Source organism: Anopheles gambiae, chromosome 2, assembly GCF_943734735.2.
Source record: "Anopheles gambiae chromosome 2, idAnoGambNW_F1_1, whole genome shotgun sequence".
In the NCBI taxonomy this organism is placed as follows: domain Eukaryota; kingdom Metazoa; phylum Arthropoda; class Insecta; order Diptera; family Culicidae; genus Anopheles; species Anopheles gambiae.
The window spans coordinates 117,962,230-117,986,560 of NC_064601.1; the positions used below are offsets into that span (position 1 = coordinate 117,962,230).

The 24,331-nt window shown below is 44.0% G+C and overlaps 2 protein-coding genes across 29 annotated transcripts in view; both read right to left on the bottom strand.

Annotated features, from left to right (window-relative positions):
- Positions 1-32: 32 nt before the first annotated feature.
- On the bottom strand, positions 33-9,943 carry LOC1269516 (activated Cdc42 kinase-like). Of its 2 annotated transcripts, XM_061649928.1 has the most exons (9): positions 9,335-9,943; positions 9,005-9,074; positions 7,492-8,932; positions 7,098-7,427; positions 6,653-6,926; positions 6,458-6,563; positions 6,055-6,382; positions 518-2,083; positions 33-442 (listed from the first exon to the last, which is right to left on the bottom strand). In XM_061649928.1, exons 1-9 carry the CDS (start codon positions 9,357-9,359, stop codon positions 245-247), a joined length of 4,338 nt encoding a protein of 1,445 aa, XP_061505912.1. In that variant the 5' UTR covers positions 9,360-9,943; the 3' UTR covers positions 33-244. The 2 variants fall into 2 exon arrangements, with proteins under 2 accessions (XP_061505912.1, XP_061505911.1); XM_061649927.1 differs by lacking the exon at positions 33-442 and having other exon boundaries at positions 1,944-5,140.
- Positions 9,944-10,497: 554 nt separating this feature from the next.
- Positions 10,498-24,331, bottom strand: part of LOC1269515 (sorbin and SH3 domain-containing protein 1) — a 34,390-nt gene continuing 20,556 nt past the window's right edge. For 11 of the 27 annotated variants that reach the window (XM_061649943.1, XM_061649947.1, XM_061649942.1 and 8 more), the window contains 11 exons: positions 24,130-24,259; positions 23,908-24,058; positions 23,520-23,552; positions 22,827-22,885; positions 22,377-22,552; positions 17,575-21,738; positions 12,898-13,237; positions 12,708-12,822; positions 12,412-12,630; positions 12,080-12,300; positions 10,498-12,006 (listed from right to left, as the gene is read on the bottom strand). In XM_061649943.1, coding sequence (XP_061505927.1) covers positions 11,838-12,006; positions 12,080-12,300; positions 12,412-12,630; positions 12,708-12,822; positions 12,898-13,237; positions 17,575-21,738; positions 22,377-22,552; positions 22,827-22,885; positions 23,520-23,552; positions 23,908-24,058; positions 24,130-24,259 — 5,777 coding nt within the window. In that variant the 3' untranslated portion in view covers positions 10,498-11,837. Of the gene's footprint in view, positions 12,007-12,079; positions 12,301-12,411; positions 12,631-12,707; positions 12,823-12,897; positions 13,238-16,446; positions 16,567-17,574; positions 21,739-22,376; positions 22,553-22,826; positions 22,886-23,519; positions 23,553-23,907; positions 24,059-24,129; positions 24,260-24,331 lie in introns of all 27 variants that reach the window. The other 16 variants (XM_061649957.1, XM_061649955.1, XM_061649959.1 and 13 more) reach the window with 4 other exon arrangements.

Below are 24,331 nucleotides of genomic sequence, written 5' to 3' on the forward strand. Positions count from 1 at the left end.
CGAGAACACAATGAAAAGCATATCGACAGTCCTTTTATTATTATTTGTTGTATATTTATTCAAATATCTTGTACTTCAAATATTTGTAGTTAAAATATGGCCTATATTACGAATACAATTTTAAAACGTTCAATCGTATGAAATTAACTGGCATACTCACGATTAAAAGAGAGCTCGTGAGTATTGTAGTTTTTAGGCATTTGCTTAGGGAGTATTTGTATTTTTATGCGTTGGTTTCTTACGATCACCTGGAGCTATTGCCACTTTTTAACTTTAGGGCCGTAGTATGAAGATCCCAATCGTACATTTGCAGTGCATCGCTGCATTCCTGTAGCGAGAGATTAAATGATTCGAGAATGGTTTGCAGCTTGCATAGCTTGATTGCTTTGTGTATATCCCAGTCAATAAACTCCAGCGTTAGCAAACATTGTGCAGGAGAAGGCTAAAGGCGAAAAAAAGAAAATAGATTGTGAAAAACTATTCTGCCTGCGGGGAAGAGTTAGCGAACGCTACCTACCTTTTTACCAAGGACCTTTGACATGATTCTTACTTCATCGGACTCTAGTCCTCGGGCACGTCCTTTTGGCTTTTCGGCAAACTCTAGCAAATCTTCACAGCTGACAAAGTTCATGGACTTTTTCAATTCGCCTTCGGTAGTTGGCTGTGTGGTACGATCATGCTGTTCATTTTCGGCACTGGGTGGTTTGATCGGTTGTCGCGTTTGGTGGAACTCGCTGCTATTAATACTGTCAAAGACAATGGACGCTTCAAATCCGTCCACCAGATCGGTAGCTGCCGTTGAACCTCCGATGCCGTGGGGTGTGGGACAGGCGTCGGCGTCATTCTCTAATATCGATTCACAGTGCAGTGAGGCTGTATCAATGCAGAAGCTGTTGTGCGTCTGAAAAATGTCCAAATTTTCGTACGTTGGATCGCGAGATTCCGACTCGGGGGCAATGGAAGAGAGCATCAGTGGTGCTGGAGGTGGTGGAGGTGGTGGTGGCTGCCTTCTTTGTGCCGATGCACCTAACACGCTTGCATCACTTGCCGTTCGTCGACGCGTAAGAATTGCGCTAGCAGCTGGTATAGTGGCAGGAAGTGTTGTTGTGGTTATCGTGTTCGATAATGTGGAAGAGTGTTGTTCACCGCACACCATAGGCAGAGGATTAGCCGATACGCTGGGAAAATTGTTCTGTAGAAATTCCTTGCTGTATCCCTTCTGCTGCGCCAATTGTTCGGTTGCATTCGAGGGCAAATCAGTAAGAGCTTCATCGATTTCACCCAGCTTAATTGATTCTATGGACTTGTGCAATACATCCAAATTGCTGCACTCATCCGGATCGTTTCGCAGATGGTCGTCGTGGATGTTGTTGGCAGCTGTGGTGGGTTCTGCCGTATCCGTGATGGAAAACACGTCTGATTTTTCATCGATCGGTGTAACTTGGGTGACTTTATTCAATGTACGCTGCAATCCAGCCGCAGGTATTATAAGCGGATACTTCCTGACGTGCCGTTTTTGATTGACTTGTATCGTTTTGTTGCGGTCACGAGGAGGCAAGGGAATTGGATTATCCGTCCCTTCGGCGGCAGTCCTCGTTTCGGTCAGAGTTGATGTCAGCGCATTGTTATACGTGTACTCGGGATTCGTCAGGTAGCTTGGGCTTTCGGCCTGATTCGTTGAGCCTGATGCCGTATCCAGCTGCTCTTCCCATGGCACCTGATGGGTGCTAATCTTGTTCTTTGATCGCGGTACGATGGAGAAATTTTTGTTCCTCATCATACGCAGTGGATTACATTCGGCCGTAATATTGTCGCACATTGATCCTTCGGAGAGCAGCAAATCGGCTTCTTCTGGAGACTTGGGAGCAGGTTCTGACGGTGGGGAACAGCAATCGATGTCCTTGAATCGGAAGCTCGCGGTTGCAAGAGAGTTGGTCAATTTTGCCCGTGGTAATGTGGAACAGGTAAAGCTACTGTTCCCTCCTTGGCCGACACTGTTCGAGAAGCCGCCGCTGGCACCTGACGTACAAGGGTTTTCTACCAGGCTGTTGTACGCTATTCGTGCCTCCTCGGTAATTGTGCTCTGTAACAGGGAAACAAGGAAAACAGGGAAGGACGGCCAAAGCAAACAGTCAAAATAAAATTAAAGAAATAAAGGCAAAACCAAAAAATAATAAGCAAATACAAAACATAATTAATAATAAAGATACCAAATAAACCAATCTTAACATAACACAGGTTAGTACAACGCTTCTGAAATTTGGCGTTGTTCCACTCTTGATGCTTGAAACCATCAAACAGTGCTATCTAAATTTCGACAGGTAGAAAATTTGCATTAAATAATAATAGTGATCTCCTAGAGCACAAGGAAACACACTAATAAAGACACAGTTTTTTCTATGCATGCAGAAAATTTTCCCTTGTTATTCATGTATGTGTATTACGATACATCGTAAATAGAAAAGACAAATAGTAGAGGCTCAGTTTGAAAACGACCGATCTTTCCATTTAACGTCAGCTTCTGTGTGTCTAATTGGAAAGATATTTGGAGTATACCCTACCGCGTACCTTCGATGCTCGTTCAAACATACTGCAACAGAATTGCTCTTTCTGTATTTACACTGTGTTTCAAGCGTCAAGCCGCTTTCAATTATCGGTGCTTCAATATTGGCAAACGTTTTTAATCAATAGAACCTAATGATACGATTTATCGAATGGTGATACACTTGAGTAATTCTTACGACGTTGTAACATAATCATAATATGTTTGATTAATTTTAAATGTTATTTTCCAAAACTGTTCCATTATTGCTTTCAATATTGTGCAATGCAGTTAGTTTGTTAGTGTCGCAAATGTCTTATTTTAGAGCATATCTTTTTTTACACCCATATCATAATATAGTAAATGGAGTGTAAGATGTAGTCTTGATCAAACTTTTGCCAGTTGTGTGCTTTGAAAGGAAACATTAGGGATTAGATTCCCCATACACGATAAGAACCGCTGATTGGCGACTCTTAATGGTCAGAAAGCTAACGTAAGGTTCGCTAGTATTGTTGGGTAGTGCATACATATACCATTTCCAACGACTCAAGGTGCTGGAGAGGGAGGCATGATCGGTAAGCATTCCACAGGACGGCGGAAATCAATGGAGTCTGTCTCGGTAGAGGACGTATCACTGGAATAGTGTCTGTCCGATTGCCCAACGCTTTTGTAGATGGTTGCTGGCTGTTGCTGTCGCCAGAGCATATCATTGTGTTTCACGAATGCGCCATGTATCTTTTCTGGCCACTGAAATCCTGGCTGTGGCTGAGCTTGCAAGTGTGTGGCAAGTGTTGCGTTTGTTCCTGCGATTGGCGTCACTGGATTAGTTTTAGCAGTCGCTGGGATGACGGTCGGTTTTTGAACTGGTTGCTGTCCTTGCCCGGCTACCGTTCCCGTCGGAAAGTAGCTTTGTGTGGTGGGGCTTTTGCCTGTCAGCTTCGAAACGTCGAACTCTGAGTAGAGATACTCTCGCTCGAGAGCCTTGTTTGTGTAGTTTGGTGTTTCGGTTCCGCCAAATTTGGCACCGCTCACTAGCGATGCGGATCCTGGGGATGAAGCAGCTGGTACCATGGACGATGAAGCTGCAGCTACAGCTGCTGCAGGCACCGCGGCCGCCGGCAGCTTGTGCGTAGATGTGGTCGTTAGCTTTCCTTCCGATTGTAAATGCGCATGGCGTACTCCGAATTCGTAGATGCTTTCGTCTTCCTCGTCATTGTCTCTAATGCCGAAATCGTCAGCGTAGTGATAGGGAGGGTGCTGTAAATGATTATAATACTGGCGTCGGTCGCTGTGGTAGTTATATTGCGGAGCACTTTTGATGCTCGCATTTGAACCGTAGAGCTTATCCTGGCTGCTGGCACTGTTGCTATTTGATTTTCGAGTCATGTAATGATGCCTCCGGCGCCGAGTGGCCGTTGTGTGAAGCCGGGTCCGTATGTCACATTCGGAATGGGCTAGATTACGGTCGAGTTCGCTCTCACTGCTAGACGAAGAGCTGTCGACCATGTTTATCGGATTGTAGCTGAGACGTCGCAAGTTCCGAGCGCGAATGCTTCTAGGTTTGTAGGTTATTACATTACGCGCTGTTGTTAGTAGTGGCGGTACCGATGGCTGCGATTCACTCTGCGTTTTGACAATCGTTCCACTTTTATTAGAAGTTAGCGATGGTTTCAGTTCATAGTTTTCCGTAAAGGATAAAGATCGTTGGCGTACTGCGGATGAGGATGGGGCAGTTATAGAAGCTGAACTATCTTTATACTTTCGGCCCTGCATTGGCGTGTTGTAAATTTGATAGAGCTGGTTTATTTTTTGGCTTTGCTGCTGTTTGCTACCAACAGCGCCCGTTTGCTGCAGAACGGAAGCCGAGCCAAGCACCTGGCTTTGCTGTTTGCGCGTCAGCTCTGAAAGATATTCATTCTTGATGTTGTAGTAATCCGACCGTTCCTTCGGGCGAGCGTCAAATGAGCGAAATTTAAAATCGCGAATACCATACTTATTGTTGTGATCTTGCTGCATCACTGGCTTAGGAGACGTTCCGTTTAACTCCGAGAAACAGCGACTGACTCCGCCACTGGTTGGAACATTTCCAGCAGCACTTCCTCCCAAACCAATGCTTGGCGGACTCTTGCCGGTGACGGACGATGATCCGGAAGATCCTTTCTCGCTGAGAGCACAATTTACCCGCGAATTGGATGATTCAATTGAAGAATTTCGTATAAGCGATCCTGATGGGGGACTCTTTTGAAATGGCGACGATGAACACATCATGGAAGAGTAACATTCGACGAAGAGCGTTTCGGCAGAATCCGCCTTTTCCAGCTCGTGGTAGGTCTGTAGAAAGTCCAGATTCAGCGCATTTAGAGTTTTTTCGATATCCAGCAAATTTTCTCCAATCAAATCACGCGTTTTCTTGTCGAGCGTTTTGCTACCGTTCAGTTTAGCCGTCACCGAAGACAGGTCAGTCGTCATGTTGAATGGCTGTTTGCTTAACAACTCCCGCGACTTCTTGAAACAAAAGTCCGACGATTCTTTATCGAACAGGGGTATTCTGATGTCATTGTTCTGACAATTTTCTATCCCTGTCAGAGATCGATAGCGCTGTTTGAGGCAAAGCAGGATATTTGCCATTTTGCAATTATAACGTAAACCCGTATTAAACACGCAACCAAATAATATATATAATAAAGAAAAACAACAAATCCGTATGGGAAGAACATATCATAGTCGAGTTTTGGTTGGTGGCAGTATTAATGCGTGTGTTTGACGGTTTGTGGGACGTGTATGCAAACAAGAACACCAAAAGGATAAGGGAAAAGTAACGCAAAAATGGAGGGAAAAATCGTATGGGGAAACTTGTAGTTATATCCATTTGCGTGTACGAAAAACAAATTACAGATCAATAGAATCATCGAGTTCATCTATGAACTGTACGGTATTTCATATTCATGTTTGTGTGATAGTGAGCATTGATAATATATGTGATGATCATGTTGAATGTGATTTTTTTTATGAATCGAGTATGTAGATGGTTGAACATATTAGAACACACATACGGATATGAAAACGAAAGCGATTTAAAAGTTACACAATCAAAACAAAAAGATTAGAAAGAGAAATAGAGTGGGGGTAGACAGATAAAAAGATTTGAAACCCATTTAAAACACGAGCCGAAACATAAAAATTTAACACAATTCAGCAATAAAGTTAATGGAAATGCAACAGAGTTGTCGATGGGCGTGAGAGAAAAAAGAAAAGAAACATATTTTTGAATGATAACGGATGTTAACTCAAATACATTTATATACAGAGCCAATATGGAAATGAAGCGTATGAGATGTAGAACGATGTAGGCAATAGAAGTGGAAAACGGGATTGCTCATGCCGTACCGTAACGAGAATGTGGATCAGGTTACAACACGGCAGAGTGGTAATTTAATGAGCATATGACATCTGAAATGGTGTGCATGCAAGGGTATTGGATAACCGATATGTAGTTATTGACTATAGTGTACCTGTAAATCCGGCACATTGTTCACTTCCTGAGAAAAGTTACGTTTCTCGCGATACGAATTCGTTAACGTATTCGAACTGTGAGGGTGGTGCTGTCCAGCGCCTGACAATATACCGTGATCTTTGTCCTGTAAGCCGCGTCCGGCATGTGAAGAGCTTCCAGCGCTCAAGCCAGAGACGTGCGGCTGATTGCCCGCGATGCTACTGTTCGAGGAGCCCCGTAAACCATCACCTCCAACCACATTGTGGATGTGTGGAAAGCGGAAGCTGAATTTACGCTTCGGGCTCAAAGTTTGATGGTTTGCATCCGTCACCAGGTCCGTCATGGATCTGTGCAAATGGGAACGAGAATCAATAATAAACAGAGTCCGTACAACAGCTGTGTGGTTAGTTTTGTAAACTTACTTGGCACTTATTTCATTTGCCATTTCAATCACTTGATTCAACAGTTTTTCATCTTTCATTGAAATGGGCTTAACTGTGCTGGCTTTTTTGGGTTTTGCTTTACTTCCTACAAATGAGAGCAACGAGAAACGGACATTAATACTCGCTGCGTACCAGGGCACAGGCGCTGCTACCAGTTTATGGCACGTTCATCACCTTTGCTACCAAGTGTTCCCGCACTAGTAGAGGAACTAGTTTTTCGACTCATTTTAGACGACAGTTCTGCCAGCTCGTTACGCATGTTAGTATTCTCCGCGTCGGGGGACAGCGGTACGCCCTGCTCAGAGATTGTGCTCATGGATTTGAACACATGTTCCATTTCGTCCATCAAAGAAGGTCCTTGATCGAAAACTTTCTCCGTGGCGATGTCATCGTCGGAGATTTCATGATATTCATGCTGATTTTGTCCATCCCTTGAGGACGTTGCGACCTTAGTGGGAAGAAGAATATAATTAAAATATTCAGCATGCAGCATACTTTCGGTTTTCAATTTACAGTGTCCATAAGAGAGAGAGTGAGAGAGAGAGAGAGAGAGAGAGAGAGAGAGAGAGAGAGAGAGAGAGAGAGAGAGAGAGAGAGAGAGAGAGTAGCTATGACTTACGGCTGTGTTATTGTAGGCTGCTGCATTATCCCCATTATCGTCAGCATTGATGAAGGGATTCGAGTCCTTGAAACCGCTATTACGGAAATCAAATGCACTAGTTGTGAGACCATCGACAACAGTACTTGCAGTGCCGCCGTGGTCAATTATATGATGATGATTTTCGCCGGCGTTTATGAAAGATTGGTGACCGGCTAGCTGCAGCGTTTCGGAAAAATAACCGCTCGCAGTTTGAATGGAATCCGGACTGGTAGGCGTTGGAGGAAGCAGCAAAGGCGTTTGTTCCAAATCTTCGGAAGGCTTGTACGGTGTTACAATTTGGCGTGGAAGCTATAATGAAAATGTGTGAGTATTGATGAGACAAGAGCATGCTATTGAACAGAACATTGCTTACGTTTTGTGGGCTAGATAAAAAGGCAACGTCTCCAAATGAAACTCCATCGATCCCAACGTGGCCGGTGTGTTTTAGATCGTTCTGTGGCCGGGAGATCATGTCAGTGCGTATTTTGCGCTTGCTAGATCGCTCAGCTGTTCTGCAGAAGCTGTCCCGATTTACAGACGATGGCAGACTATCTAGGTAGGCCACCGTATTCGCAGGGTTGAACAAACCCGTCTTGCCTGAATTGAGCACACCCTTCCAGTACGGCGCGTTATTATTCTTATCCAAAACGGTAATGATTTCGCCTTGACGGTACATCAGGTAATCTTTTTTGTGCTCACTGTATGCTACGATTGTTTTCAACTGTTCCGGCTTAATGTCGGGAAGCATAAGGAATATATCGCTGAATTTGGGTCGTTTGGCGGCATCATGTTGCCAGCATTTCAGCATCAGAGCGTAATATTCCTTAGGGCAGCATTCTGGTTTCTCGAGCCGTTGGTAGTGTGGTTCGTCTATTGCTTCCAAAATTTGATGTCCGGTCAGGGCAGCCCAAGGTTGAAATCCGTACGAGAATATTTCCCACAAACAAACACCAAACGCCCACACGTCCGATGCGTGCGTAAATCGCAGAAAGTTAATACATTCCGGTGCGCACCACGCAATCGGCAGCTTGAGATTAACGTTAAAGTTCGTTTGATAATAGTCCTTTCCGACGCCGAGCGCTCGGGATAAGCCAAAGTCGGAGATTTTCACCTTGTTCTTGCTGAACACTAGAATGTTACGAGCGGCCAGATCTCGGTGAATGAAGCGTTTGTTTTCGAGATACATCATACCGTTGCAGATTTGCGACGCAAATTCACACAACGTGGGCACGGTGAGAAAGCTCACTCGCAAACCCGGGTCTTTGAGGCACTCTAGCAGCGAGCGCAGATGCGCCAGCTCCGTTACGAGCATAAGTGATTCTGTATCGAGTACTACGCCATACAAGCGCACTATGTTTTCATGTTCGATGGAGTGCATCATCGCCGCCTCCTTGAGAAACTCCATCGGGTTGGACTGCATACGCTCCCGGCAAAGGCATTTGATAGCTACCTGTATTCTTTCGGAACCGTTCGTCCACACTCCTTGCTGGACAATGCCGAACTCGCCAGTGCCAAGCTGCTTGTTCACGCATATAGCATCGGGCGGGATGATATGTTTGTTGTTGGGTATTTTGCTCGGCGAAGGGCACGCTTTAATCGGTTCGACGCTCGAGGTCGGACTGTTTGGATTGTTCTCATCCTTGCGTGGCGTTTGCAGCAGCCGACGTATCTTGTTGAGGTATCCGTGCGGATAATACTTTTCGTAATACTTCCGCAAACGTCTGATTTCGGGTCGCGACAACCCACTAACTTGTCTTAGATCCTCATCGGTTGCATACTTAAGGTGTGTGACGTTCGTTATCTTCAGTTCGTTTCTGCAAATACAAAAAGGATATTTAACAAAAACAAACCCATTTTGAAGAATTTTAGCGGCTCAGGCAACCTACTTTAGCGAGTTATAATACTGCTGCAACTCGGCTTCTGCCAAAAACTCGTACAAATCCGGCACTTTGGGCTCTGAAAGGAAAAGGAATGTTTTGTTTTTTGTTATGAAGCTTTCATGTTTCTGGTGTGGCAACGATTTGGGTGGGGTGGGTGTGAAGCGTTCGTGAAAAAAGTGAGCTTATATGTGCGACTTTTAAGTCAAATGCATTATGGATTGTCCCCAAAGCTCTGTTTTTTTTTTTTTAAATAATTGTAGAAGATTGAAAGCAAACTGCACTCTTCCTAATACATTTGTAGGACGTGAAAAACTGTACCACTTTGCCAATATTTACCCATGATTGGTGCCGCACTCCACATGATGGAAAATACACGCCCTGCACGATGTGTTGTTGTATGTTATTCTGCGGCTTTACGCTGTCCGTCGATCGTTAAATGTGATATAGAAATGTTTCGCACAAATCATTACGCCTTTTTCCGCACATTCATCAGTTTTGCTGCGAGGGAGGTTGGTGTGGGAGGAGGCAGTCTGGCGATAATTGCACAGTTTGCATTCCCAAACCCAACACTGCCAGTGTGCTTTTCGAGAGTGCTGATTTCATTCACTGGTCAACTATTTGATTTTGCTTACACGCCACGAACTGAGGCATAAGTTTTGTATGTTTTCATGCTTGAAGATCTTTACTACGCGAGAATACGTGAGTTATTTTTGGGACGACATCTATTCTTGTAAACTCTATTGTGGCAGGTGTGTAGTTGTGATGGTTAGAGTCGCCATTGTGAAACATTATATTTCACTGCGTCTTGTAACAATCACGACTTTTGGCATTTTCTAGGAAAGCTTGAAATGTAACACTAGAGATTGTACAATAAACAAAAAAGAAATGAATATTTATGGCTTGCCTAGTGAGTTGTACATCTTAAAAACAATCTTAGCAGAGAAAATGGCAAAGAGAATAGCAAATTAGAGCGCTTGTGTCAGATGATAAAGTGTCAAAGTTGTCAAAATTGAAACAAGTATGTGCTGTCGTCACCTGACAAAACTGTTTGACAATTATGTTTCGTCAAATGTTGAATATCTTCGTTAAATGTGTGGGGTTTTCAAATTCTATGCTACGAAATTAATATGACCGTTAAAATGATACCACCGGTTCCATTTTCAATACTTGTCTTATCTGACACGACAACCGTTCCGTCACTCGAGGCCTTCCTGTACCACTAATGGGCTTTCAGTGACTTACTGATTACGCATATAGCAGGATAGTCAGTCCTATCTATGGGGGCACGGTCCATTCGGGGCTTGAACCCATCACGGGCATGTCGTTAAGTCGTACGAGTTGACGACTGGTGGTACATGACTGGTGGTCTACATTTTCAATACACATTATTTAAATCTTTAGTGCATTTTACACTATTGCCAGTAAATAAGATCATAAGTAAGATAATGTTTCGGATACAATTGGGTGTTTTTTATTTAATAATATGAAAATTCGGCCAGTAGTTGTCTGGATGTTTATTGTATTATTATTAAACCACTCAAAGGAAAAGTTATACCACGTGTCATTAAAACCTATCAATAGGATTCTCTTCGACTAAAACGTGCATATCTTGCTGAACAATTGGTTAAGTATCTGATTTGGGGGAGGGTTTCTCTTTAGATGACCGTTACAAGTTGTAGCTAGTTGTTATGTTGCTAATGGTGGTATGCTGGGCATAAAGTTTAATACATCTCACTAGCTGATAACGATTAAAGTTAGTGTGTGTGTTTTTTGTTTACCAGTTTTTGATTGTACACAATGTGATCGTTTATTGAAACATGTTACGTTTAATCAGGTGTCGACTCGGTTACGATAAACATCGAAAGTGAGTTATTCTTATGTAAGAAACAACAAACACAATTTGAGTGTGTTAATGCACTGCATTATGTTATTAGGATGCGTGCATAAATGAAGGTGAGTCAGTGTTCACACGAAATTAAAATGTTCCTACTGTGCATTACAAACGGTTAAGGTATGAGATATCCAGACGAGATTTGCTTAAACTTTGTGGTGATGCTAACCCTGGTGCGCATTGTTTTGTTTGGCTTCACTAGATTTAATCAGTTGAACCGAAGGCAAGCAATATCGTTTGTTTTTTTTTGCGGATGGTGTAACGCTTCCGTTAGTTTTATCGAAATCTTTGTCGAAGAAAATTGAATTTGTAAGGCAATTTCAGTTTGTCAGTCCCTGTGAATCAAATCTGAGTTTTAATGGGATCGTAATTGCTTGTGGTATGAAGGCACCTCTGTTTTGCTTACGATTTGCTACGATTGTTCGCTACGACACTAGTCCAATAATTTGTTTTGTTGCTGTTGTTTGAAAAAAGGCAAATGTGTTTTTTTCTTCTTCTTCTTCTGTTTGTTTGCATGTGGACCAAAAAGCTACAAACAACAACGGCTAATGTTCTTCTCTGTTTCTATGTTATGCTTTACAATAGTAATTAATTTGTACGCATAATCAACTCTTTCCACGTTTGGTTGTAAATGGTAGATATCACTATGACTAGCAAGCCACTACTTCGATAGAATTAGCTTTTTTTGTATGGTTGTGATTTTTTGGTATTGCTCTTTGTCGCATCACAAATGTAGGTGAATTGTTGGCAAGGGTGAGAGTTAGTTCTTATCTCGCGGTGTAGGCAGCCACTAAAACATTGCTATCGTGCTAGCCTTTAGCTGCCCTTTTGTGTGCATTGGCACGGTCGTTTCGTTTCGTTCCGCGTGCATCCAGAACCATGGGTGTTCGGGCGGGGTTTGGTGATGTTGAGTTGAAGATTTTCAAAGACACATCATCATCCGCTGTCTCACATTTTGTTGACGTAGTTTCCGGGAAACGTGCCGAAGCATCCTGTGCGTGCGGACGTGCCGACATACCAACCATCGTCACATTTCTCCAAAACGTAGACTACATCCCCTTCCAGCAGCTCTAGTTCATCGGTGTTTTGTGGTTTGTAGTTATACAAAGCGCGATAGCTGTAAGCAGACGATTGGAAGCAACTGGAAACTATAGCAACGCGTCATACGGTGGTTGTGCTAATACACTTACGATATAGGTTCATTAGATGTGTCTACGTGCAAAACTTCCGTTTTCTGAATCGTTTTCGTTTCTCGTACGATACCGGGCGAGATGCGGCCGTTGGTGTGCGAGTTGTCGAAGTGCGTTGTCAGTGCCTGTGACGTTTGGCTAGTGACTCCCAGAGCGGACTGAGGGCGGCTGACAATTGGTTCGATGTCGTAGCTCTCCTCACCATCGATGTCGGTCAGTATCTGTATGTGTGTGTTTGTGTGTGTCGAACAGCGAGAGAGAGAGAGAGCATACATTTTGGTTTAAAAGGGCGAACACACAGTGAAATGAGAACACTTTTGGCAATGGCTTACCTCTACATACGATACTGGAAAGATTCCCTTTTTGCTTCCTATTTTGCCTTCGAACCAGTTGTCATCCACTCTTCTCGTGAGCGTCACCAGCTCACCCTTCAGAAGCGACAGCTCGACGGCAGTTTGTGCGGTGAAATTGAACTTAGCCCTTGCCTTACCTTCCCGAGTGGGTTTCTTGGGTAGCGGTTGCTTTACATTCACGTTGTCTCTAGTAAGAATCTGAGAAGGAGCGTAAATGCATTACATGCGGATTGATTGCTTTCCCTTAAGTTGGGATGGATGCTAACTGCACCTACCTCTATATAATTAGCTGGCAATAGGCCGACCGTGGCATTATGCTCTCCTTCGTACCAATTTTTATCGATTTGCCTTCTCAAATAAATGATATCGCCCTTGCGGAAAGACAGTTCCCTAGAAACGAGAGAGTGTTATTGTGATGCATAAACGGGCCTGTACTGAAAACGAATACAACGGTGGTGAATTTACCTTACGCTCTGTCCCTGAAAGTTGTACAACGCTCGAGCAATGGTTTTGGGCTGCTGAACGATCAGCGGTTTCGGAGACAGATCAGCGGGAAAATCGTCATACCGGTTCAGCGGGATGGGCGATTTTTGCGACGGCAAAATGTTGTCCATGTGCCGCCGGGCATTCATGTCTTCCAATTCATGTATGTACTTCCGGCGGCGTTCTTCCTGATAAACCCGTCGCATATGCTCCGCCTGCCGATAGGCAAGTTCATCGTCCGGGATCGGTTCCTTATACTCGAACCGGATCGGCGTTTTGTAATGGATGTTGACATCACTTTCGATGTAGCGGCGCGGAGACTCTGTGGGACACAAATGTGGTTGAGGTAATGTCAAAACGTGATTCTGCTTTAGCATCGCAACAGTACTCAAGTTTGGCGGGAAATGGGGACTCGATCTTGTTAAGAGGGTACGTATCATCTTGTGTATAAGGAAATAAATGGAGTGGTGAATCATCGCCGTCTATTGCTTTAAATCCTAATGTGAACAAAACCAACTGTTTCCGTTGCCGATGTGTGTGGTTGATGTTACTAGCGGCACAAGAGCCGGCAAAAGTTAAGGAATCAGTCAGTTTTGTTTTACATCACTTTCACTTGCCTCCCCACCACTATGCGAAACAGTCCGGAGGGGGATGTTAATGCTCATGCGTCGTTCCTGTATGTTGTGGAGGCATGTTGTGCAAGAAGTATCATATTTTTATTGTACCTTGACCGCTGTCGGTCCCCTTGGAAGCTTGTTTATCTGCCCTGCAACTACGATTTTATGCCCTTCCTCCTCAGGAGAAAGCGTGCAAATGCGAGTTGCGGCCTGTGGTGCAACTGACGCCACACGAGCGTCCGTGTTTGGGGAATGACCACGCGTGCAGTCCGAGCGTGCACACACGCACACCCAAACACACACTCCGTTAACATTGTTTCACAGGCTTGGTGGCTAGTAGCTATCTGTTTCGTTTTCGAGCACAACTTTGCCATGAACATAAATATGCGATTGGATAACTGCTTAATACTCGTGTATGATCATCTTTTCCGCAATTATAAAGCTGTTGAGAGCAAACCATTAGGAGTGTGGTATCGGACCCAAGTACATATAGCAGCATTGGGTAGCAGCAAAACAATAAGCAATGCCTGTGCACACTATATGCATTGTGATTCTATTAAGACGGGTGTACTAACGGTATATTTTCGTCTTCATCGTATCTTTAAGTACGTCCGAATGCAGTACATTAACATAGAGGCGTCTGCCCGCGATCGGCAGAAAAGGGCAGCTAAAAGGACGGTGTCATAAACATAATCATGGTGACCATTACTAAAAAATAAAGGCACAGCAGTAAAATAAAAGCGCATCAAAACACTACCCAAATAGCATTACATCACATGTAAGACCCTCTCGGCGTTTAACGACTTACCTCGGTCGCTTCGTCTCCTGTTTTGTTGGTTGCTTTTGATAACAAACGTAATGCGCATAATGTCTTGCCCAACTAATTTCGCGTGTGTCAATTGCCAGTAAAAATCAACACTGCTGCTGTACCTTTTCTTTCACTTTATGATTTTGTTTTTTTAAATTGATGTTGCAAAAAATGCATATCGCTGCGGATAACGCTATTGTTGTATATCGGTACACTATTCCCGTAGCTTAACCTTGTGACGGATTGTCGGTGAATGATGTTAGAAAGAGCATCGGTGAGCCTGAGACTATAACGGTACGCGGTACCGGCCGCATTGATTACGCGGGAGTGTTACGCTTCGAATAACAAAACCGCTTACTGCTTGTGATGAAAACACTTCACGCGTGTGACGGACGGCAATAGCGCATTGAGAAACGAGCACAATATATTCAATTTTTTATGCTTGTGTTATCTCTTGTTTAGTCGATGATTTTACGTCACCCATGGTAACGTATCACCATGGTACGACGATATTAGGTTGTGTATAAAGTAAGTCAGTGAGCGAACGAGCTGACATACGTGTAACATACGATTGAATTCTCCGCGAGAATGGATGAGCGATTGCGGATGGCAAATGATCTATACACTTCAGTTTGCAGTTTTGTTTAGACGTTCGAAGAAGCCCCAGCCGTTTCGTTAGCTGCATGGCAAAACGTGCTAATTTTCATTATAAACTGTTTGTTGCACACTACTAGCACATTATGCTTCGTTCAAATAACGAACCCTTTAAATTGTGTTAATTTGTCTCACTGTAACTGCAACTCGAGCTGGTTAAAACATCATTCCAAAAATCACCAATTGCACCAGATAAAAAGAGGATGGTACGAACGAACCTGCAAACATATTTGTTTAGAAGCACGTCGCGCTACTCGCACGTAAAACTGTTGTGAATCACACTCTCGAAAGCAACTGAACGAGTGACGCGACCCTTAAAGCGCGTGAACGGTGTGACCGAGAAGCGAAACCTTTGCGAAGCCACCTGTGCAAAGGCCCCAGTGCGACGCATATTTATCCCTTCCCCTTTGTACGAAGCAATCTGGCGCTCTCGTGCAGTGGCTCCCCCAGCACGCGATACCGGTAGTTTCGGTTGCATGTTGCTCGCGCATTTCTCGGTTCGCTCTCTTTTAATGTTGGGTTTTATGTGTTTGCATTCGATCGTACGCTCTTTCTCTTACTTTAGCAGTTTTGATCAATATGTCCAGATGTATGATGTATGTTTGCTTTGAAATGTGTGCAGGTAATTATGGTTTGTTCTTCGGGTACCTCTTCCATGCTCTTCAATACTTATGTCATTTAAACATTGTTTAACAGCAATGTGTAAAACACTGTTTCGGTAGAATACAGAGTTAACACAGCATAGAGCTTGTAGTAAAGGCAGATTAGTATAGCCATAGTCAACTTGGACACAATAGATGAAGCCATCATGTCTAAGCAGTTAAAAGAATCCTTTGAAATAAAGCAATTACATTGATTTCTGTATAAGCCTGTTTGGGATTGATACAACAATAGGCAGTTGCCACTTTTTGGATGAAAAATATAAAATAGATAAAATAATCAAACCCCCTTATTCCTTATTCACTTGCATACACAAGTATGTTAAAGTGTTGAATACTGAATAATCAGCTGTTGCCGTATGAAGTTTACCTCGTGCTTTACTTTCACCTTCAACAGCCCTTCTAACTTTCACCAATTAGCCCCGCAATGGGACGAAGTTGCGAGAGTACCTGCGAATCCATTAGGCAAGAAGTGCCGGGTTGAGGAGGAGCAACGCATAGTAGCTCCCCGAATCAGTTGCCAATGTCGCTGTGGCTTTGTTCGTAAATAACTTTTGTTGTTTTTGTTGTCGCAAGATATCTTGAGATGTAATTAAAATGTGTGATTCGTTGTTCGATTGCTAATAACTTGATCAAAGGTGATGAGGGCTGGGTGTGAGGGATACAGTGCGATGATGATGCCAAGATCTCAGAAACCAAACCGAGGGGGGACGTTTTTGATCAGTGCTTCCGTCTCTGGTGATGTTGCGGCTGCTGTTACTGCTGCTGCTGGCAGAAAACGGACATGACTCACCTGGGCCGTTCGTGGTGATCGCGATCGGTGATGATGAAATTAAGGTTGGAGGTGGTGGTGGTGGTGGTGGTGGTGATTGTGCTCCTTTCAGGAGGGGCGAAGGGAACGTGACGTGCGGTTCTAAAGGGATGCGCAAACGAATTGAAGAGACAATGCAGTCGAGACACGGACTAGATGGTTTGATTTTGGACGATGATCGATGAGTTTGTTTGTGGGTGCGATAACATTTGAGTATCCTCTGAACAAGGGGTAGGATATGTTAGCAGCTGATTGGGAGAATACACCAGCTTAATGCGTAATTGAGACAGTTAAACGGTTTGTTCGAAGCATAGTACAGAGTGGCAGTTGATGATGGTAAGAAGAGTATGAGACACAGAGCAGAGGGCTTAGGTTAAGTTGGTGACTAGACATGATACGTTACAGATAGCGAGCGAAAATAAACGTAAGACGTAATTGACAACATTGAGTTTAGAGAGTAGGGCTCGAAATGTTTCCACAATTGTTAGAAGAGTAATAAACAACAGTGGTTCATATAGAGTAAGTCTACGGTTGAAGAAGTAAAAATGTAAGAAATCAATTTAAAACCTTCGAATGTAACAGATGGTTTGTCGAGCTGTCCTCTCGTCCCTGCGGTTGAGTTGCCAGTCATTAATTGTATCTTTCTCCAGAGGGCTTCAGCTTCTAAGCGGCGGTTGGACTTGGAACTTTCGCAAGCATCCTTGTGATCGCCAAATGTATCACCATTGGTGGTATAAAATTGTTTGAGACAATCTGCCCCATCGTTACTGTTACAGTCGCCGTACACCTTTCGATGTTTGGAAGACTGCCGCGGTGCAGAAGAAGAGTGCAATTGAAGCGAGTCTGGTTGATTCGAAAGGGGACGGAAAGCATTGTGGTGGCGGTGAGGACGATCAGGGCTCGGAGCCGATCCCTTGCGAACAATCAGCTTGCCCGGGGGCGATTGATTTGGTGCAGCAAGCGAGCGTGCATTATCCGTCGGCCTGGGGAATTGATGTGCAATCCACGTACCGGACAAATAGCCGGAAATGTCCTTCAACTCACGAATATCAGGCACGGAAGTGTACATCTTTCCGAGTAGTGAAAGTTCCGCTGGGGGTTCAAACTTACTTTTGAGCTTTTCAAACTCCTCACTACCAGAGGACGCGCTGCGACGTGCGCTGCCAGTTGGAGTTGGAGTAGTTCGAGGCGATGCGCACGTATCATGAGGCGCCTGGAGTACTGCGGACGTCGTTTTGGCTGACGGATGATGCTGATGATGGTGGAGAGCACGCGTAGGCTTAATTTCTTGCTTAAGCGACGCTGTCTTGCTGATGACGTTTATATGCGGCATGAACCGATCATCCTTCCGAAAGGGGTTTTTTGGTATGGGTGATATTACGCGATCTTTACGTGATTTGCGGCACCGGGCACGTTCCGACTGTGCCTCGTATTTATGTGTGATACGGGAAACGTCCCCTGATTCGTGATGGCGCACGATCGTAGATGGTGTCGTTTGCTTGCTTTGGTTTTTCTTGCTGGAGTTTTCAGTGTCACGTTTCTCGTACTCGCCGAACGGTTGGCGACTTAGCTCTGAATCGCTCTGATAATGTCGTTCTGAACTTACTGCGATGTCTTCCGATTGGCGCCATATGTTCACGTCCAAACTTTCAAACTTATCTTTAATCTTTTTCACCTCACCCGTCTGTATGCAGGTAGCGTAGTCCGGGGTGGAACTTCGGGATCGAAAAGTGAAGCGTTTCGGTGACATTTTTCGCACTGAAGTACGCTTCGATTCCTGGCTGGAACTATTGGCAGTGTAGGCGGAACAGGACACCGATCGCTTTTCGCCGAAAAGATCTTTCAGATCAGTGAATGATTGGGATAGCGTTATCATTGAACCGGACGTTCCTTTAGCTGCGCTTTTCTTGCTTGCTGCTTGTTGTTTAGTCCCGGACTCATCCTCGGAGAGAGACGAATCCTCTCGGGCATGGTAAATGGTCACAGTGGGAGTGTCCTCTCCTTGCTTGTTTTCAAAATACTTGATCTTAGTTTTGATATCCTCTACAGGTACATCGTCTGCTGCAGCCTGGCACAATGTCTGACTGCGAAAAATGACCGTTTTGTTGGAGGTTTCTGAGGAGATACTTTCGGTGTCGCAGTGCGACTGTAGCCGTTCTTTACGTGCCTTATCCTCAATATTTTTGTTGGCACCCTCACTTGTTTGTTGTCGGCTTAACGGTTGTTGTGTTGATGAAGTTGTGTTTGCATCGCCCCTTTTCCTGGTGTTCTCTAACGATGAGAATATCGATGCCTCCGACGCAAGAATTGTTGGTCGAGCATTTTTTTTCTTTTTACCGATCGATGGTAGTGTATGATGCTTTTCCAAAATTTTATCCTTTAGCTCCTGGCAGAGCGATCGTGAAAGAGCAACTCGATCAAATGTTTTTGAAGGCAAGGAGTTGCTTTGAAAGGTTTGTTGATTACTCTGGGCGGATGATTTGCTGGCCAGTTTTTCGCCGGTTTTATGGTCGAGTTTAAGCGATTGCGCTCGAAGCTGGCATTGATTTACTTTATCCTGTGTGAGCACCGAGTGGCTACGTACTTTAAGCAACGATTCCAGTCGGCTAGCTCTTTCGGGCACGTTGATAATGTATTCCTCTTGATGATGGTACATTTCGGAGGAAACGCGCGATGGTGTGGCCGGGTCCTTTGGGGTACTGTTGCTATAAATTTCACTCAGTTGGTTCTTTAGTTTTTTCATTTGCTCCGACGATAGTGTGCTGAGTAGGTTACTGCTGATAATATCCAGCGACTGGGGTTCATCTCTTTTTTCGCCTTGAGTAGAATATTTTTCCTCCAAATGGGAGGCGACATCAATGACTGATGATCCCCGCCACAGCGGTTTGTAATGGTCTTTGCGAGTTTCGAGATCGCGTAGTTTTGCATCCTCAAAGTTAAGCGCCTGTTCATTCAGAATACATTTTAAATCCTCTACCGATTTTTCTCGATTGCGCAGTCCCGTATCCAGGTCGCTTCGCCAGCGTACATCTTCTGGATCGCGAGGCAAGAAAAACAGATCCTTCTCGCGCTGATCTTGTTTGAGCTTGCTCTTCAGCTGACTCAACTCACGTTCTGCTTTCTCTTGGACGCGTACACGCTTCCAGAGATCGTAGTCGATGATTTCTTCTTCTCGCATGCGCCGAGAAGGCCGTAAGTCGTTGGACGAAGATGACGTTTCGCGTTCTAGCTGTCCGAGTCGCTCGAGGCTATTGTAGAAAGTGTTCAGCTCACGAAAGCGGCTACGCGAAACACTGGAATCTTGGCTGAGATTTAGTGAGTGGCTGCGGACCAGCTCATCCTTGGGTTTGTCCAAACGACCCCGCTGCCCGTTGGTACCACTCAGGCTGCGTGCTCGTATGATTTTCTTTACCTGTCCTTCTTTCCCTTTGAGATACTGAATGCGTCGACAGGAGGGCGACCGGGATGTGCGTTGAGCAATTTGGCACCGTCGACCCACGATCGTTCTTGGCGTGTCTGTACCGATCAGCTCTTCCTGTATAATCGTACTAGTGGTAGTGGTGGTCGTTTTCTCTGCCGGTGGCTCACTGCGGCTGCGCTCGTGGAAGCTGTAATCTATTTCCATACGTCGCCCACGAACGTACCCAAATTGATGTTGGTCGTCTTGCTGATTATCCGTGAGTTTTATCATCGATTCGAACCGGTTCACTTGTTCGATTACGTCTCCACCAATCTGGCGTACGATTTGATATGCAGTGGATAGCTCTGAAATATCGGACCGGTCGTTGGTTTTAAATTTGGAGGATGATACGGGCTTCACTTGAGAGAGATAGTAATTAGATTGTTTGAGTGAAGGCTCCGAACGGCACGTAAGACTATTCCACATGCGGGCTTTTTCTAGTACACTTGTCGGTTTTCCATCGCCATCTGTTTCACCTTGGGGCGGATGTCCTCGAAGGAAAAGTTTCTGGAAGAAATCATCACTGCGCATACTTTCGTTACGTTGTACCATAGACTGAAGGTGTGTTTCCTGTAACACTGGTGTGGGTGATTTGGTCTTTACAGTCTTAAGTCCACGGTCTAGACTGTTGCCCAGAAATATTTTTTGAGCAGATCTCGGATGGTTTCTGGTCGGTGGTATGGTGCTTGATGGACCGTCTGAAATACGGGATCGTCGGGTCTTGGAATTGGTAGAATCGATTGAATAAGTCGAGCAAGTACGGGCGAGACTTTGATTTGAGGATGTTTTGGCTTTGAGTCCGAAAGCTTTCGATGCTTTTTGGAAGCTTGTTTTAATTGTGATGCTTGGCGTCGTGGTGCGCACTGTGGAGGATTTCCGATTGAAGGATTTCTTTAGCTGGTGATGATGTGAGCCATTCTTCTCTTCCCTCTTATACGTCGAAGCAGGAGATGAAACTCGATTAATACTTTTGTTCGAAGAATAAATGCTTGATGCGCTGCGATACGTTCCATGCGATGAGTAGCGTTTCAGTGATGACCTTTCAGGGGTTTCTACTCTGCCCACTATCGGAAGATACGAACTGCGCAAGGCTTTCTTGACTTCATTCGGAGATTTTAGTTCTGGATTGCGCAAAATGCTTGTTGAAACTGAAACAATTTTGGGTAGTTTTTCCTCGATGCGTTTCTTTTCTTCCGCGAACGTACGCTCCTTCGAGATGCCTCTACCGAATGCCACCGGACTTTGACTCGCCTTTCGCTGCTGTCCGGTGGGGCTGCTCGAGCTTGTCCGATACGAGCCAGCGGTATAGCGTTTGGAAGCTACTCGTGTACTGTTTTCTTGATTTTTTTCCTCTTTCATCAGCGACGCGGATGTTACAATCGAAGAGCTCGAAGTAGCACCCCCGTAGAATAAGGGTCCCGCCGATTTTGAACGGAATTTTGATGGTTGTTTCATTCCAGACGATGACGACGTTGTGGTGGTGGTTCGTTCGAGCATCGTACGTCTATTGAATGTGTTTGTTTTGACCTGCGACATGATTTTTAACGTTGAGTTGCTGCGCGAAGACTTTCGGCTCGGCGGTGCGGGTGGTACGAACGTGCGGTACTCTTTCGGAAAAGGTCCAAACATGTCCAGCGGTTGGTGAATGTTTGTAATAGGATAACAGGCAATGGTCTCCCGATGGCGGAATGGATTGGTACTGCCGTCAGCGGACATGGCCAGTTTTCCGGCATTTGCGCCGTTGGATTGGCTGCCAGTCATACTTTCCTTGATTTCCACCATCAAATCCGACTCGATCTGTTCTTCACTGTGATCTGTTTGGAAACATGGGTTACGGTAGACCGATCCACGGAACCCGGGAGAGATAACTCAATGAAAATCGGTTCGTTTATACAATAGATTGGTGCAACTTTCGGCAGGTGTGCGTAGGATCAATTCTATAATCAGCAGCAGTGCTCTTGCCACACTCACACTTTTGTGTTCCACGCGATGCTGGTTGAACCGTTTGCTAAACTGGTACATTTTTCATGTGCATCAAACTGTGTTGTAAAAATGGTCACACATTAACTTTAAAGTAATATATTTATTTTGCGTTAAAAATAGGTGCTTTTGCTTGTTGGTAAATTTACTCCATTTGTACTAACGTACCCACCATCACCAATATTGTGTTGTAAAGTAGAAGAAGTAATACTCTAAAATCCCTCCACCGTCACCCTAAAACCGATCCGTCCTTGATGTAGTCTAATTATTGCACACATTTAAGACAATGTGAGACCCGCATGAAAAATAAGCCAACAGCTTGGTCATGAGATTGTTATCTAGTATCAGTGTTAGTGAGTACATGAAGAAGAGGTGAATGAATAGATCGGGAAATATTAATGGTAGTTTTGAAAAGTGACATGTATGGTGGTGTGGTAGGGTGCTATAGTAGATCAATAGCATGACGACTTACCTTTTGGCCTTTCTGGAGCAGGTTTCCGAAACCCTTGTAGTGGGACTTCGCCCCCAGCTTGCATGTTTTTATAGTATTGCTTTTGCTCTACTGGACTCAATGCAGCACTGGCGGGAGGATCTCGTTTACGAAAGACCAGCGTAGAATCACTCTCGTACCCTTGCTCCTTCAGTGCTCTGAAATGATTGAATAGATGTAGGGATCTTAGGTTAATATGCTTGGAAAACCTAGATAAGATTTACCGAACCGAGAAGAATGTTGCATTAAATCAAATTAAATACTATGATCGATTATATACCCTTTTCGCTCTCCCTAATCGGGTTTTGCTTCGTGTACCTTAACACAATCACGGTTACTTACTGGTGGTCGGCTACCTCGTTGCGTTATGTGACAACAAAATGTATTTAATTCCAAATTCTGTTTAACATGGGCTATCGGATGCACTCTTACCTTGATAAGTTCCCTTCAGTGTATGTCTTGCTAGTCGTCAGTTTCTGATGCTCTAATTGCTGCAAAAGACATAAAATCGAGCGTTATTATGTTGGTAGTGCCTGCAGAAGAACAATTCAAGGAGTGTTATTCGACAGATATCCTAAGCTGGCTGATAGTCTGAAGGATTAGTTGCGCCGTAAAGGATAAAATAAACTATAGCAATTTGAAGCAGCAAAAGTGTCTTATTGTATGAACGGTCCCAATTTTATATGTTCACTTGTAGACAAATATTTATTTTGAAGAAATGTTTCATTGGCTATTGTGAGCATTAAACTTTGAGTAGTATAGGGCGTGTTAGGAAAATGGTATCTATTATTTACACATACATGATGCGGTGCGGTTTTGCGGTGGTGTTAGGTTTGCTAGTTGTATTTTATTTTGTACAAGCGAATAAATTCAATCGTGTTAAAGAATCAGATACACATGAGCTATGTGACCTAGTTTTGCATGATTACATACACATCACATGTTAGCACAAATTAAATCCCATAGGAGACGGACAAGCACCGATCGATTCTTGGATCATCCTAAGTGCAGTAAAAATACGAGCCTTCTACGTGTAAGTTTTAAAAAGTAAGCAAAACATTGATAATCAACCCAAAATAATGCGTAAAACGTAGATTAAAGATCAAATTTGAAGAAGATCCGTACCCCGTTAAAAATGTCCATTACTTCATCCCACCACTGTGTTTTGTATGGTGAGCGCATACATTTTACACACGTGATTACACAATAATAGGGGTGGAAGATCGTTAACAGTGGGAATGTCATTCGTGAAATGAGAAGAGTAAAATAATCGAATAGATTAACCGTGTGGCAGGAACATACATAGTGGAAATTGATTCAGCATTTTTAGCTGGTGTTATAGTAGAACAATGTGTCGCCTTTTTACAGTCGCTATGCTCATAAGTTGCTGCAAGTGATCAGTGAATTGTTTATAATTATTTAGTTTATGGTAGCGAGTACGATTGCAATTGCAAGTTGTAAGATTGCTCCTTTTTTGTAACCAATTCCATCCGTATGCTGCATGCAACATTACCTCTTTGGATTCTTTTTCCGAGATTGACGAGCGGCCCGGAATGTAATCTTCAATTTTTCCTGGCTGATTTTTATAGGAAGAATGTACCGACTTTATCGACTGTTGGTGGTACTGTTGAGGTGTTGTGGGTTTGTTCTGCAGTGTGTTGAACCTGTTAACAGATGGGCATAGATAGTATCATGGGAGAGTATCGAGTAATAAACAAATGTCTGTTTTACTTACTTGCTGTAGCTAGTCGAACTTAGCCCGATCGGTGTTCGTCTACGATCGAGTGTGCTATACTTGACGGTGTAGTCCGAATCGTAGTTTGGTTCCGGCTCCGACTGATAGCCGCTAGATTTGTAAGGATATCCTAAAACCATATTTGAAACGATTAAGAACAGTGATACACTACCAGAACTAGCTAAGTATATAGCTAAAGCAA

Coding starts and splice junctions, on each gene's coding strand:
- LOC1269516 (XM_061649927.1), bottom strand. CDS start 9,359: ATGTGGAGTGCGGCACCAATCATGG. Junction 9,075..9,334: donor GAGTGCGGCACCAATCATGG/GTAAATATTGGC, acceptor TTTTCCTTTCAG/AGCCCAAAGTGCCGGATTTG. Junction 5,141..6,054: donor ACAATGTGCCGGATTTACAG/GTACACTATAGT, acceptor TGCCTCAAACAG/CGCTATCGATCTCTGACAGG.